This window comes from Chrysemys picta, chromosome 3 (genome assembly GCF_011386835.1).
Source record: "Chrysemys picta bellii isolate R12L10 chromosome 3, ASM1138683v2, whole genome shotgun sequence".
NCBI lineage: Eukaryota > Metazoa > Chordata > Testudines > Emydidae > Chrysemys > Chrysemys picta.
In genome coordinates, this window is record NC_088793.1 from 195,003,684 (window position 1) to 195,019,242 (window position 15,559).

The window sequence follows — 15,559 nt, forward strand, 5'->3', positions numbered from 1 at the left end:
TGAGGGGTGCGGGCTCTGGGAGGGAGTTTAGGTGCAGGAGGGGGTGCCAGGCTGGGGCAGAGTGTTGGGGGTGCCGGAGAGGGTGAGGGGTGCGGGCTCTGGGAGGGAGTTTAGGTGCAGGAGGGGGTGCCAGGCTGGGGCAGAGTGTTGGGGGTGCAGGAGAGGGTGAGGGGTGCGGGCTCTGGGAGAGAGTTTAGGTGCAGGAGGGGGTGCCATGCTGGGGCAGAGTGTTGGGGGTGCAGGAAAGGGTGAGGGGTGCGGGCTCTGGGAGAGAGTTTAGGTGCAGGAGGGGATTCTGACCTGGGGTGGTTCCCGGCCAATGGGAGCTGTGGCAACCATGCTGGCGACAGGGGCAGCGCAGGGCAGCGCACGGAGCCTCTCCCCCGCCCTCAGGGGCTGCAGAGACATGCCAGCAGCCAGCCGCTTCCAGGAACGGCCTGGGGCCATGGCATGCAGGCAGCCTGCCTGAGCCCTGCTGCGCCACTGGACTTTTAGCAGCCCGGAGATCGCGATCGCCCGGCAGAGGCGCCAGGATCAACCAGTCGATCCTGATCAAGGGGCTGGTGACCACTGAATTGTATATAATTATGGATTTATTTTTTCGGGTCCCCCCTTAGCCCGAGGCCCTGGGCTGCAGCCCCTAAAGCCCCTGCGTTAATCCGGCCCTGCCCCCCCCGCCCTGGGGCTCTGCTCTGGCCCAGGCACTGCCTGGGGGCGGCAATCCCGAGTCCGCCTGAGCGTGGGGCAGGAGTGTGACGCCCCAAGGCACAGCCCCCACCCAGGCTGGGGATGTTGAAGGCAGACTCGAGTAGCGGGTCGGCTTCGATGATTGCTACTGCGCATGCTCCGGTCACTCATTAACCGACAGGGGGCGGGGTCCCTCCCTGCTCCGTCAGCGCCTGGCGTCTCTGCCCTGGTTGCCATAGCAGCGGGTGGATGCGCGGCCCGCATGGTGCTGCCGGATCCGGTCAGAAGGAGGCTCGGCTCCTTCAGCCGGACTGTGTTCAGCGACAGCAACCGCACCGGCCCGGAGCGCCGAGGCAGCGGCGGCATCCTGGGTAAGGAACCGCTCCCCTGCCCGCAACAAAGATGGCGGCGGCAGCCTCACGGGGGAGAGAGAGAGGGGGGGTCGTCGCCAGGAACGAAGATGGCGACGCTAGCCTCGCTATAGCGGGGCTACGGGCAGCGCGTTCCTGCCTGGTTCCGCGGTGTTCCCGCGCTCAGAGGCCCCGGGGCGCCGGGCCGGGAGAGAACGACCCCCTAGTGCCAACAGCTTCCCCTCACCCCACGGGTGGCAGCAGCCGCAGCGCGGGGCCTCCCTGCTCCGCCCTGGCTTGGGGACGTGGCTCTGTCGGGTTCGACAGTGTTGGCGTCACAAGTGCTGGAACTAGGGGTGCTGCACCCCCTGGCTAGAAGTAGTGAGAGCAGCCCTAATACATGGTTTTCACCGTCACTTCCTCCACTGTAAGAATTGTTCCCGCACCACTGCTTGGCTTAGGTACCACGCAGCCTGGCCCTGAGCCTGCCTTCATTGGGCGCTAGACAGACTGTATTGCCAATCCCACATGTTCAAAAATCACAAGTCAGGCCTCCCACTCCCAAACTCAGGAGGCTATCATCAAAATCATGAGATTTTTTCCCCCCAGCTTTTCTTGGCAGAGGGCTAGAAACGTCTTAAAAATGAAAGCTGAGATTCTCACACAATCACAGGATTCCAGAAGCTGGGGCTTTAAAAAAAAGCATAAAAAATTATGAAACGTGGTACATTGTGGGGTACCATTAGACATCAGCCTAGGGCCAAACATATTGTGTCTTTCTGTGAAAATAGTACTGTTCTGACAACCACTGATCCCTTCACACTCAGCCAGGTGCTCAGTGTAACTTACCAGATACTACTACCTAGCATTTTTCATCCAGAGATCACAAAGCATTTCAAGAGATTCCACTGCCACCAAATTTAGCTGATATTTTAGGTGTTTAAATTTGAGTTGGACCTGCTGAAACAGGGACACTTAACAGAAAGTACAGGTGAGACAATCATAAAGAGGACCTTCCACACCCACAAAAGGTGGTGATTGCTGATTCTTCTATGAGCTGCACTTTAAGTAATGTGAGAAACTTCCAACAGTCAGTTTATTGATCATTAATTCAAGTAGATTTAATGTGATATCAATAAATTGGACAATGGGAGAAGGAAACTTGCATTGAAACAAAACCGTTCCCTGGTGGTCTCATTTTTTAAGGACTTGCTTTTTATACTTTGTATACTGTGTGTTTTTTTGAGCCTATGTGCAAATTCTAAATACTGTAGAACTTTACCTCCCACTTAATATTGCAGGGGTCAAAGTTCTGTTTTTCTGGGTTTTAGCAGCAAATTTTCTTCTCGCCATAATGTTTGATTTGTAACTCCATTTTCTTTAATGTACATTCCAAGCTGGTGGTTCTCTTTTTAAAAATGCACATTGGATTGACAGTGCTGGAGTCTCAAATTTTCTATACAAAAGAAAAGTATTGTATGGAGACCACGCAGTGCAAGCTTCCCCACCAGCATGCTGGAGTTCTGATCTTTAGGGATCAATTTTAATTTGAGGATAATCAAATATCGATGCTCACTTAATCCTAGGCCCTGTTGATGAGACTATCACATTGCTACAGTCAGGCCTCAGGAGTTCAGAGTGCAGGTCAGTTCACCTCCACTGTCTACTGCTCTCCTGAACTGGCCTGCTCTTCTTTTGAGCTTCTCTTCCACCCATTCATGTTTTGCAAGTGTGGCAGTAGAACAGCTGCTTAACCCCTTCCTTCCTGGTGCAGGTTTGTATACACCTTGACATGTAGATTCTTTAGAATACAGTAGGGAATGATGTAGCAGAATTCTTCCCTTGGACATTTTACCACACTATATTTAATGTTGAACTTGGTTGATCTCCGAGTCCAACCATTAATGTGTTGGTTGAAGTTGCTATGTCTTAAAGTAGAGTAGCGTCTTTCTCTGCTGTATGTAGGAAAGAGAATGTCTGGCACAGACCTTGGGTGATGAGGATTTCTCTCTCTTTCTAGATAATGAAATAGTCTCCAGCTTGCCATTGCAGATGTCCCTCTATTTCAACCTTTACTTTTTCCCATTTTGGTGGGTGAGCAGTGTTGTCATGCTCCAGCTGAAGGTAAGTCCTGAGGGGACTTACCCCTCCAACATCTGTGGTGCCTGTCTGAAACTTATTTCCTCACACTGTCTGCAAGACTATGGGTTTGTCTTCACTACCGGGGTAAGTCGACTTAAGTTACACTACTCCAGCTACGTGAATAACATAGCTGGAGTCAATGTAGCTTAGGTCGACTTACCCCAGTGTCTTCACTGTGTTGCGTCGACGGGAGACGCTCTCTGGTCGATTTACCTTAATCTTCTCGTGGAGCTGGAGTTCCGGAGTCCTCCAGAGAGCGCTCTGCTATAGATTTAGCGGTCTTCGCTAGACCCGCTAAATCGACACCCACGGCATCAATCGCAGCAGCTTTGATCTCCCCGATAGTGAAGACGAGCCCTAATACTCGGCCATTCTACTCATTACCTTCAACCCAGACATGGAAAGTGATACTTAATAGAGTGCAATGTCTCAGCAAAAATATCAGAGTAGTTGGAGGTCCAAGAGTTCATGACAGAATTAGTGGCAGGTTTGGTTGGAGGCTGATTGAAAAATCGGGGGCTACGGCCGGTCGGGTTCCAGGAATATTGATAGTGCTGCATGAATTTCCAGATCACAAATACCATAAGCTTCTGTAGAGCTGTATAAAATAGTGACAGAATTCCATGGGGATGGAATGCACTTACTTTCTTCTTCTTTCTAGTACCCAGTCTTGCCAGATTACTACAAGTTCATCCTGGTCACAGTAATCGTCCTAGCCTCTCTAATTGAGGCCATCCGACTGTATCTTGGATACATGGGCAATCTGCAGGAGAAGGTATGTTCTGTTGACCTCCTTGAGCATCAGTTCAGGAGCCTTAGGGGGCTGAGTATGATGCTTTGAATTAGAGATACATCACAATTACATTTACTTTTAAAGGAAAACTTATTAATTGGACTTGAACTGGGGTTTATGTCCCTAGGTAACTGCTCTGTCAGTTGAGCTAAAGGAGCTGATCACTTTGCACAAGTGAGCAGGGGCTCCTTTGTTTCTGAAGTTCACAAAAGGACAGAATGAGACTGGGGCTTTGTAAGCCTCCTGGAATAAACAAAGGACTTAAATTTAGTCTTTCTATGTTGTAGGGTGGATGAGGAGCACACACACATTTCAAAATCACCTTCATATTAAATAATTTACTTCCCTCATTCTGGTTTTATGCATTTCTCCAGTCTGAGCCTCTCTTCTGCCAGTTATGCTCTTTCAGTGTCTGTCTATCCCTTTCGTCCCCTCATTTCAGTTCCTCCCCCTTTCTTGTTTTTTTGTTTTGGGGATACCAACCTCATTTTCCCTCTCTCTTTTCTTTAATTCCTGCTCCAGCGACCTCACATCATCACTGAAACCATCCTCTTCAACTTCATGCAGCTCTCTGGAAGCCTTCCGTCAGATGGTGGGTCTGCTTAGACGTATTATAGGATAGAGTAGTGTAGCATGTGATGCTCCTAGAGCTGGCTGATCCAGGGAGCAAGGGACCAGGCTCTGTTCCATACTGATACGTACTGACACTAAACTTTCAGTGCAAGTCTCCTTTTTCTGACTCTCTATTTGTTGTTTTCTTCTGTCCTGGCTTATTGCTCTGTTAATTTAATTCCCCTTGGAAGACCGTGCTTCCTGCTCCAACCTATAGCACTACCTTAATGATATTGATAGAGGCAAACTGATGAGAATCAAACTATCCCCACTAGTTTTACTTTGCTACTGCACATGTCACCTGAGCTGCTGAACATCCTATAGACTTCATTGCCAGAGATGCAACCTTGTGTCCACTTTCCCTGTCACTGTGGGGGAAGGAGGGTAAAGAGGATCACACTTGGCTGGCAGTTCTGGCAGGAACAGTGAGAAGGCCAGTGGCCACATTTCACTCTGCTTCTGCTTTTACCAGGATGTTTTGGACTCACTAGGTGCAGCAGCTGGGCTAGGACTTGTCTGCAGAGATTTTAGAAGGTGATGGGAACACCAGGGAAGCCCATGATCGTCCACTGAATTTAACTTCCTGAAGCCCTGGATTTAGTTGAAACAAAAATCTGAATAGTAAACTGATGTCCGAGTAGTTCTTGGCTAAACATTTATGTTGTCTCTTTGTTTCATAGTAGAGCTGGCTGGAAAATGGAGTTTCCCCTGCTGAAAATTTTGACTTTTCAGCAAAAATTTAAAACCAAAATACTTCAATTCTGAAATGCTACCATAGCACATCAGGGGAGTTGTGGTTCAGGTACCACATGCTCCTCTTATTCTCAATCAGCTTTGTTCACTGGTTAGACTGTATCATATGTGATACACTACTGTCTCCTCTCCTGCTTAAGGGAGCTAGTACATCATAGGAGTTGCATAGCCACATTGCATCATGAAAGATGAAGTTCAGCTGGGAGCCAAGCCCATAAGAATGGGTGCATAAGGCAACTCAACTACAGTTCCCATGAGGCACAGCAGTGGTATAACCAATTTACATTTTCAGAATTGGGGCATTTGTTTTTTGATGAAAGATAGAAATTTTCCACAGAATTTAGTTTAGTCAAAACCCCCAATTTTTCATTGAAAAATAGTTTAGACAGAACATTTTCAACCAGTCCTATTTCTTAGCAACTCCATAGCATACGCAGGCTTTGGGAAGAGGGAGAATGGATTTTTACAGGATACATGTTTTTGGTATGTACTCCAACTGTGTACACATGGCTTGCATTGTTCCGTTGCCATGCTACAATAACTGTTGATGTTAGACGTAATGTCTTTCTGTTGTAGGTACCTGAACTGGCTGGCTTTTGGCTCCTGAGTCTCCTCCTGCAGTTGCCCATAATCCTCTTCTTGCTCTTTAATGAAGGTTTGAAAATCCAGCCACTGGAGCGAGCAGTCCACATCATTTTTGCCCTTTTCCTCACCTTCCAGGTCATTGCAGCTTTTCTTGCCTTGAAAAGAATGGTGAACCAGCTGGCAGTTCGTTTCAGCCTTAATGAATTTGACCAGCTGGACGATCATCTAGCCTGGGAGAAGAAGAGGGTGCAGGCTCCATGGAGGGTAGGACAAAATTTTGAGGAGGCTCCTCCATCAAATATTGATTGGGAGTCTGCACTCCTGGCCTGACAGGTTACTAGGATAGAGCCTCAGGATGAACGTCTCTTGCTACTATAGTTCCTTTGTTCCCATTTCTTTGGCTCATTCTCAACCTTTCTAGTTTTCAGAGACCCTAAAAGTAGTTCTTCTGCCACAGCCAACATTAAAGATGAGAGATTTGAACTTTGCTTGAACGTCACATTGGCACTATTAGCTCTGCCAGTTATACAGTGACTTCATTTGTATATAGTTATTCATTGGATGAAATGCCGGCAGCGTGGGGTTGGTAGGTTTTATACTTATGCAAACTGTAATTTTTTTAAATTGTGTACAAAAGATTTTTACTGTTCATGATTTTGCACAAGGATATTTTGTTTACAATAAATTTCATATTTTATTCATTTTAATAAAACTTCACACTATATAGCTTCTTCTATCTACAGATCTGAATACACTCTACAAACAACAAATTTAGTCTCACACCAGGCCAGTAAGATAAGGAAGTATGCAGAAACAGACACAGAAAGGGATGCAGAAACTACAGTGATGGTCGTGCTACAAGAACTTAAAAAGCTTCATGGACAAAGTTTCTAAAGTGACCTTTAATTTTGGATGACTCCGTTATTGAGAGCTCCAGTCAGAGAAACTGTTAATTCAAGAAAACATCATTTGGTTCAGCTGAAGTTTTGGGTATCCAGCACTTCATACTTAGGGCCTACTTGTCTAAAATGAAACATCCAATAATTGAGCCATACAAAATTACAGGCTATTTAAACATTTAGAGATGTGATCTGCCCAAGGGAATACAGGAAATATATGTCAGAGCCAGGTATATAACCCCGGTCTCATTTGCAGGTTTCTGTATTAATGTCTGGACTATCCATTCTGGTAATGACTAAATATTTGTTTCTCAATCTTTGGTGATCAAAAGTTAAATTAATTTAATTTCTTCTTGTGGATCCCTCTGGCTATCAACAGAGCAAAGGCAGTTGCATATGGGTGCAGGGGAGGGCTGGTACATGGACACAGGGTTAATGAAAGGGAGAAGGGCAAAGAGGATAGGGAATCTAATTGCACTATGAAGGAAAGATGCTATATGGTTAAGGATGGGGTTTTTGTAGGCCTATTAAAGTCTTACAGTGGAGAGGAATGGATAGTGGTCTTGTCTCATATCAAAATTGGATTCTGCAAACTATTCATTTAAATAGCAACAGAGGGTCCTGTGGCACCTTTGAGACTAACAGAAGTACTGGGAGCATAAGCTTTCGTGGGTAAGAACCTCACTTGCATCTGAAGAAGTGAGGTTCTTACCCACGAAAGCTTATGCTCCCAGTACTTCTGTTAGTCTCAAAGGTGCCACAGGACCCTCTGTTGCTTTTTACAGATTCAGACTAACACGGCTACCCCTCTGATACTATTCATTTAAATGTTATCTACTATTAAAATTCAAACCTGATGGAAGCAAGTACTTGCAGCTTGGTTGCTTCAACTTGCACCAGGTCTGGATTTGACTTATTTTGCAGAAATATGACAAATTGGAAGGAATTTGTAAGCAGGAAGTTACCAGGAGTATCTGAAGTAGTATTAAGATTGCGGTCCTTCATTCAGAGTCTGTAAGGGAGACGCTGGTGAGGTTTAAGCATAGGATCTCTGGCCCTGCCCATGAGTTTTGTAGTTAGAAGAGTTACAACATTTGAAAAATCCACCCTCCCTCCCCCCGCCCCCAGTAGTCCTGGGAATTCCTTTCTAAAATAAAAAGCCCTTTTAACTGTATGCACAATTGTATGCGGTAGCACAAATTGTCATCTTGCCACTGTGTAACTACTGCACAAAGCTGAGCTTAGAATCATAGAATATCAGGGTTGGAAGGGACCTCAAGAGGTCATCTAGTCCAACCCCCTGCTCAAAGCAGGACCAATTCCGAACTAAATCATCCCAGCCAGGGCTTTGTCAAGCCGGGCCTTAAAAATCTTCAAGGAAGGAGACTCCACCACCTCCCTAGGTAACGCATTACAGTGCTTCACCACCCTCCTAGTAAAATAGTGTTTCCTAATATCCAACCTGGACCTCCCGCACTGCAACTTGAGACCAACAGCTAGAGATCAGAGCCCAGGTCAACTCAAAGAGAAACTTTTCAGAGGCAATTAAAATAAAGACTGGAAAACAGAACAAAAGACCTCAAAAGGCCAACCAGAAGTATCAATTCTTGTGCCTGTCTTCACTAGTGAGTTAACACAAGGTATAGCTCAAGTGTTTCTGTTAACTCTATCCTACCCATACACAAAAAAACTGCTCATTTATTTGTAGTTATGGTAACACAAATTGGTTGGCACAAGTGGGGATATAGAACAGACCTGGAGTGAGCTTACCTCCTTAGCCCCCAACACAACCTCTCAATAGTGTTGATTAGGTTAGTGCTGTGATAACAAGTGAGAGCTGCTAGTCCTCCAATGCCTTCCCCACAATTCTCTTAGGGTCTCGTGTCCTGTTGTCTTGTCTTGCTATCTACTTGTTCCCTGCTTCCTGACTGAAAGTCACCTCCTGCTGCATATAGGTCTCCCTGGCCCTCATTCTCCACATTCGTCCACAGCAGCCATTATCAGCAACTGCCCTCATCCACATCTGGTAGAGAGCTCCTGTTTTGTGATAATGATGCCAAAAACGACACATTTTCAGAGTGCTGACAGCTGCCCCCAAGATACTGGTGAATCTCTGACTCAGGTCTTGCAAAGTCCACAATTTTGGGAACAAGAATTGAAATGCCAGGATGCATGACGACATTTTGAAGAAACTGGCCAGGCGTAGAATTCAATGAACAGGACTTCAGTGCTGGAGAAAATCAAAGGGATTAAGATGTTTGTAACCGCTTGTAACTCTAGAGTTCCCCCTTGTGGATAGAGGTTGCTCTATGGCACCCTGCCACTTTGGCCATCGTTTCTCTTCAGGGGCCCTTTAAGAAGTCACATTTATCAAAGTACTTCCAACCAAAACACAACTAGTGAAATCTTCTCCCCAGTTTCAGCTGGGCATAGCCCTATTCTCCCTGAGGGTCTGCTGTCATGCTTTCCCTTGCTTCTTGGGCAAGGTCCCTCCAGGCCTTACTACCTCCTCCTCCTTCCCCACTCAAGTCAACTGGGTCAAGAGCTCTGGCCTGATGGTTGGGAAAGGGTGGCAGGCAGGCTGTCTCCACCTGTGCTCTGGGAAATCCAGTGGGGCACAGGTCCACTGCTCTATTTGGGCATAGACCTTTCTGCCAACAATCTACTTCCTGCTGGAGAATTGGACCAATCTAGAGGCCAAGCTATCTGGCCGGCTGTGAAGATGGATGGGGCTGCTCCAGTGCGTTTCCCTGCAGGGGAGAGTGCTGGTGATGAATCATCTAGTCCTGTCCATGCTCTGGTTCAACATCCTGAGCCTGTTCCCAGGGCCTCTGGCCAGCCTCCAGAAGAGGATTCTGGAATTTTTCTGGCCAGGGCTGCACAGGGTCTCTGCAGGTATCCTGGGCTGCCCTCCTTCCACACCTTCCACCATCAAGCCCTGCAGAGACTCCTTTACAGTTCAGGCAGTCGTGCACAGAGCATGCCTCCGAGAGTGCCGATACAAGCGGCAGCTCCCCCGAGACTTCTGTGAGCTTACAGTCTTTTACCAGAACCTCCTCAGAACCAGGACCAGGTCTGTAGCGGCTGCCAATGGGAGGACCTCCTTGCAGAATCCATGCTAAATTCAAACCTTAGTCCCTCTTGGTGTGCCAGACACTGGTCTTGGTTGGTGCCACCAGACTCAAACCTCTTGGACTACGATCAGAGGGAATGGATGAATGCTGTCAAAATTAGCCAGCAAATGGGGCTATCCACCCTGTCTCGTACTCCATGAAGTGAGGGCAGCCTTGCCTCATGCTTCTCTTACTTTCCTCAAGTGGGTTCTGCAGAGGGGTGCTTCCTGCCCACCAAAACTCATCATCAAGCCCATAACCCATGAGCCTCCTCTTTTTAACCCTTACCAGGCAAGCATGACCCTTCGTCACCCTAACACTGGGCAGGGGAGCCCTTCTGACCCCAATGCTAACCCTAGGTCGAGAAGCCTTAACTTCGTAACCTTAACTTTATGCCAGGGAGCCCTCCAGACTGCAGTCATAACTCTAGGTCAGGGAGCCCTACAAACCCCAATGCTTACCCTAGGTCAGGGAGTCCTAGTGACCCCAACCTAACCCTAGTCCTGGAATCCCTATGGGCTGAATGCCAAGCATAGGCCGAGAAGATTATCCTTTGTGACCCTAATCCTAGGCTGGAGTCCTATCCTTTGAAACCTTAACCTTAGCTCAGGGAGACTTACTGACCCAAACACTAACCCTAGGCCGGAACACTGCCCTTTTCAACCCTTACCCTAGGCCAGGGAGCCCTGCTGACCTCTAGCCTAACTCTAGGCCAGGGAGCCCTGTTGATCCCAACTCTAACCCTTAGGCAAGCAGCCCTATTCTTTGGAATCCTATCCCCAGGTCTAACCCCAGCATTGCAAGTATTACTTTTTCTAACCCTAACTTTCACCCTGGGAGCTCTGCCCTTTGTAACCCTAACCCTAGTCTGGGGAGCCGACCTACATTGTGGGATGGAGGAGGAACGCACACACTTTCAACATCACCCACTGTCACGGCTAAATCTCCACTCTGTCACTCTGAATACAGAAAGTGGGGGCCCACAAAGATTCTAAAAAATAATACTTGCCACTCCAGGCTTGTATTACACTCCCAAGGTTATAGCTTCCCTCTGACCTTGGCTTGGTAAATGCTGCCACCACCCAAAAGCAAAAAAACAACAACCCTTTAACCCAGGAAGGAGCACTTGTGAATTCCTCCCTGTGGGGTACCCTCAAACCCTTTCACCCCCTCCTCTGGGGAAGAGCTGAGAAAGAAAAGGAAATTAGCTGTGGCTACCAGCTAATCAAACAACATACACAAACCTCTTAGGACACCAATAATCCAATCCTGTTCTTAAAAAAGGTAAATGTTATTAAAAACAAAAAGGAAAAAAATACATTTGGAATTTAGGCTTTTGCTAGATTTTAAAAGAGCAGTTCCAAAAATTAAGCACCCAAAATAGCTTTCTTGGGGGTTCAGCTTAAAGGTTACAAGCAAACAAAAGCATCTGGGGTTAGCACAGAGGAGATCCGCAAGCCTTAAAAAATAAACAGAAACAAACCTGATCGCGTCTAGCTAAACATTCTGATCTACTTACAGCTTTGGGTTGTTAAAAGTAGGTATAGATATAATCTGATGATTTTTATATATGGTTCAAATTTTACACCGCATTCCTGCTGCCACGTCTCTTCAGCCCAGAGAGCAACAGACAAAGGGAAAGTTTCTTTCCCAATTTTAAGAAGTTCTACCTTCCCATTGGCTCTTTTGGTCCGGTGCCCACTCCTTTTCTTTTACCTGTGGGCTTGTTAACCCTTGTTAAAGCAAGCAGAGAACAGCTACCAAGAAGATTTTACAGCTAACTGGCTGTCTGGGTGTTCATCAAAGGGAGCTACTCTTCCACTCCCCTCCCCCCCCCCATGTATCACATCCACTATTAAGTAACATTCTCCCCACATTCTGGTCTTTTACATTTCTCTACCCTGTTTCCCCGAAAATAAGACATCCTCCGAAAATAAGGCCTACTTACAGTTTTGCCTCTCATTGTAATATAAGGCATCCCCCCGATAATAAGACCTCCCCGATAATAAGGCATCCACCGATAATAAGGCATTTTTCATTTCTGAAAAATAAGACATCCCCTGAAAATAAGACCTAGCGCATCTTTGGGAGCAAAAATTAATATAAGACACTGTCTTATTTTCGGGGAAACAGGGTAAGCAGTGCCTCATTTCTTTCAGTTGTGCTCTCTCAATGTCTATCCCTTTTAACCCCTCACTCCAGATCCTGCCAGGCTTTCTTCTATTTTTGTTCTGGACTCACTTCACTCTCTCTTCTCCGATTCCTGCTCCATGACTGAAACCATCATCTTCAGTTTTATGGAGCTTTTCGGAAGCCATTAACTCAGCTCCTTCAGTCAGCTGTTCCTTGGGGACTGATTTATATGCTATTTTGGTTTTTTATTCTATAATTTAAAGTAAGGGTAAGGTAGGACAGGGAGGGAACTGGGGAAGTGGAGCTGAATCAATATAAGAAACCAAGCCATATTCATGCATGCAATGGTGAATACAATAGAATTAGAATTGAGAGAGGTGTGCCACACTGAAGGGTTCATATGCCATCAAACAGATAGTGAATCACACACACAACTTTCAAATTTTCAATAAGCTAAGTAGTTATTCTCAATGGCTCTTCCCTTTAATGTAACATTTTTGAATGTCCAAGTTCTAAATAATGTCATTAAAAGGAAAAACGCCTAGTCAGAACTCAGCCTCCCCCATTCTCAGATCATTTTACTTCAAGAACCTAATTTTCCACAGGGGCAAATTCTGGGCATGAAAAGTAGTCAGCTTCAGTAGACATTTTTTTGCTTCAGCCAAAGAAAAGAGGAGTGGGCATAATATTTGCTGACCACATACCTCTTCAGATTAAAGATCAATTTAAAGATGGAGCATAGTTGCTGGGTTATTAATAACAGTGGGCTTGTCACATGCTCCCAGTCTAAAGCAAAAAAAAATTTTTTTGAAAAGAATTTCTTTAAAATATTGCAATGCTTTGGGGAAGAGGAAATTATTCTTGGAGGAGACTTTAGCTGTACACCTATTCTTCACTGGGACAAAGCTGATAAAAAGACAAAAGAAGGAAACAGGTGCAGCATTAACCTTTCTATACCAACAAGTCAATCTCTCAGATTTCTGGAGATAATTATATCCAGTGGAATGAGATTACACATTTATTCATACCCTCATTAGCTATACCAGAATAGATTTAATATTAATCTCTAAATCCTTAATGTAGCAGCAAAATTTGCAGAAATTGGCACACAGTCAGTTCTTGCCCCACTGGAAGTAATAAGAGAAGGTTACTTACCCACAACTGAAGGTTCTTCGAGAGGTGTGGTCCCTACTGTATTCCACACATGCACACCATGCATCGAGAGTCAGAGTATTTGAAAGTAGTGTCTGTGGGTCCGTGCACGTGCCCTGGCTTGCCTCGTGCTTCCAACCAAGGCAATAAAGGGTGTGGTGGACCGACTACATCCAGTTCCTTCTCTACCATGAATTGACCAATCCGCAGCAGAGGGGGAAGCGGGTGGGAAGTAGAATACAAATAGGGACCACACCGCCTGAAGAACCTCCTCTTCTTCAAGAGATGGTCCCTATTGTATTCCAATGAGGGTGACTGACAAGCAGTACCTATGTTGGAGGAGGGTGTGAGGATGAAGATGGAATGATCATGTGGAGAACTGCCATGTTGAAGGAGGCATCTGCTGCAGAGTCCTGCACTAAGATAGTCTGCGCTGCAAAAGTGTGTACTGAACGCCATGTGGCCACTCTACATATGTCTACAAGCGGAACATCTTGAAGGGAGGTTGTGGTTGAAGCCTGAGCCTTCTCGTGGAGTGAGCCCTGTAAGTGAGCTCACAGTTGGTAGCAGAGTTTAATGCAACCAAAAATCCTTTTGGTGTTTTCCTGGATGGAAATGTCTTGTCCAGAGTCTCACTGCTACTGCAACAAATAGTCTAGGAGACTTCCTGATTGCTTTCGTTCTCTGCAGGTAGAAGGCCAGAGCTTGCTGTACATTGAGGGAATAGAGTCCATGTTCCTGTGTAGAAGCATGTGGCAGAAGTCAAATTGGTAAGTGGATGGCTTGATTGATGTGAAACTGGGAGACCATCTTTGGTAAAAATTTGGGGTGTAGATGTAGGGAGACTTTATCTTTGTGGAACACCGTGAAAATTGGGTCAGCCATCATAGCTCTGAGCTCACCAACCTGTCTCGTGGAAGTAATTGCAAGCAGGAAGGCGACTTTCATGGAACGGAGGGACATAGAGCATGAAGCTAATGGCTCAAAGGGTGGCTTCACTGGCATAGAGAGAACTAGATTCAGGTCCCATTGGGGTGCGACAGGTGGGAAGGTTCTGATGAGGCCTTTCCAAAACCTAGCGGTAATGGGGTGCATAAAGACAGAGTAACCTTCCACCTGAGGGTGGAACGTGCTAATTGCCGCCAGATGGACTCTCAAAGAACTGAGGGCAAGACCTGATGACTTTAAGGAAAGAAAGTAGTCCAGGATGAGGGCGATCCCTGCCAATTCTGGTAAGCCTCCTTTGCGTTGAGCCCAAGATGAGAAGTGTTTCAACTTAGCTTGGTAACATCACCTAGTGGAGTCTTTGCTGCTGCTGGAAGAATGTTTGGTACAGTTGAAGAACATGTCTGTGCTAAAGTAGATGCCCATCCAAATACCACGCTCTGAGGTGTAGTGCATGTGGATTGGGATGTCAGATCTGCCATTGTATTGGATCAGCAGCTCAGGGAAGCTGGGGATAGGAATAAGTAGGTGAGATGACAGGTGGAGGAGATTGGGAAACCACAACTGTGTGAGCCAGCAGGGGGTGATCAGAGTGACTGATGCTCTACCTCACTGGATCTTGTTTAGTACGCGAGGCAGGAGTGGTAGTGGAGGAAAGGTGTAGCTGAGTTGGTCTGATCCGAAAGTAGGCAAGAGTCGCTCAGAGTGGCGGCCAAGGCCTCTCTTGGAGCAGTATGTGGTGCATTTGGTTCATCTGCAAAGCGAAAAGGTCTCTGGTCAGGGTCCCCCGCTGGGTAAAGATGGCATGCATTATGGAATCATGAAGTTCCTACTTGTGTTTGATCACAAAATGTTTGCTGAGTGAGTCCACAAGTACATTTTATGTCCCAGGAAAATAGGTTGTGGATAAGGGGATCTGGTGAGTGATGCACCAATTCCAGAGATTGACAGCTACCGCACATAGAACATTCAATTTCCTTCTGTGCTGTTTTTTGATATAGAAGACAGTAATGGTGTTGTCTGACATGATGAGAACATGATGGGAGTGAATGAATGAAAGAGAGAATTGGCTGGCCTTTCATACCGCTTGGAGATTCAGGATATATGCATCCTGGATTCTTGGGGAGACCACATGCCCTGTGTCACGTGATTGCCCATGTGGGCACCAGAGTGATGCGTTGGTGATGATAGTCTTATCTGGGGAGAAGGGAAGGAAGGGAACCCCCAGGCACACCTGACATGAGTCTGTCCACCAATGGAGGGATGACAGTATCTTGTCAGGACTGTCAACATTAGGTCCATGGAGTGATGGTTGGGTGAGTAGATGGACTGGAGACATGTCTGAAGGGACCGAAGGTAGAGTCATGCCAAGGAGATCACATAGGTACAGGAAGC

General features: G+C 46.4%; 1 protein-coding gene across 6 annotated transcripts in view; it reads left to right on the forward strand.

The window, feature by feature from the left end:
* The first annotated feature begins 687 nt into the window (after positions 1 to 687).
* TMEM17 (transmembrane protein 17) overlaps positions 688 to 15,559 on the forward strand; it is a 55,340-nt gene continuing 40,468 nt past the window's right edge. Inside the window, exons 1-5 of one of the 6 annotated variants that reach the window (XM_005287199.4) lie at positions 688 to 1,058; positions 3,058 to 3,161; positions 3,841 to 3,954; positions 4,495 to 4,564; positions 5,914 to 6,634. In XM_005287199.4, the coding sequence (XP_005287256.2) occupies positions 842 to 1,058; positions 3,058 to 3,161; positions 3,841 to 3,954; positions 4,495 to 4,564; positions 5,914 to 5,921 (513 nt within the window). In that variant the 5' untranslated portion in view covers positions 688 to 841 and the 3' untranslated portion in view covers positions 5,922 to 6,634. Of the gene's footprint in view, positions 1,059 to 3,057; positions 3,162 to 3,840; positions 3,955 to 4,494; positions 4,565 to 5,913; positions 6,635 to 13,909; positions 13,990 to 15,559 lie in introns of those variants that run through there. The other 5 variants (XM_065589744.1, XM_065589743.1, XM_005287194.4 and 2 more) reach the window with 5 other exon arrangements.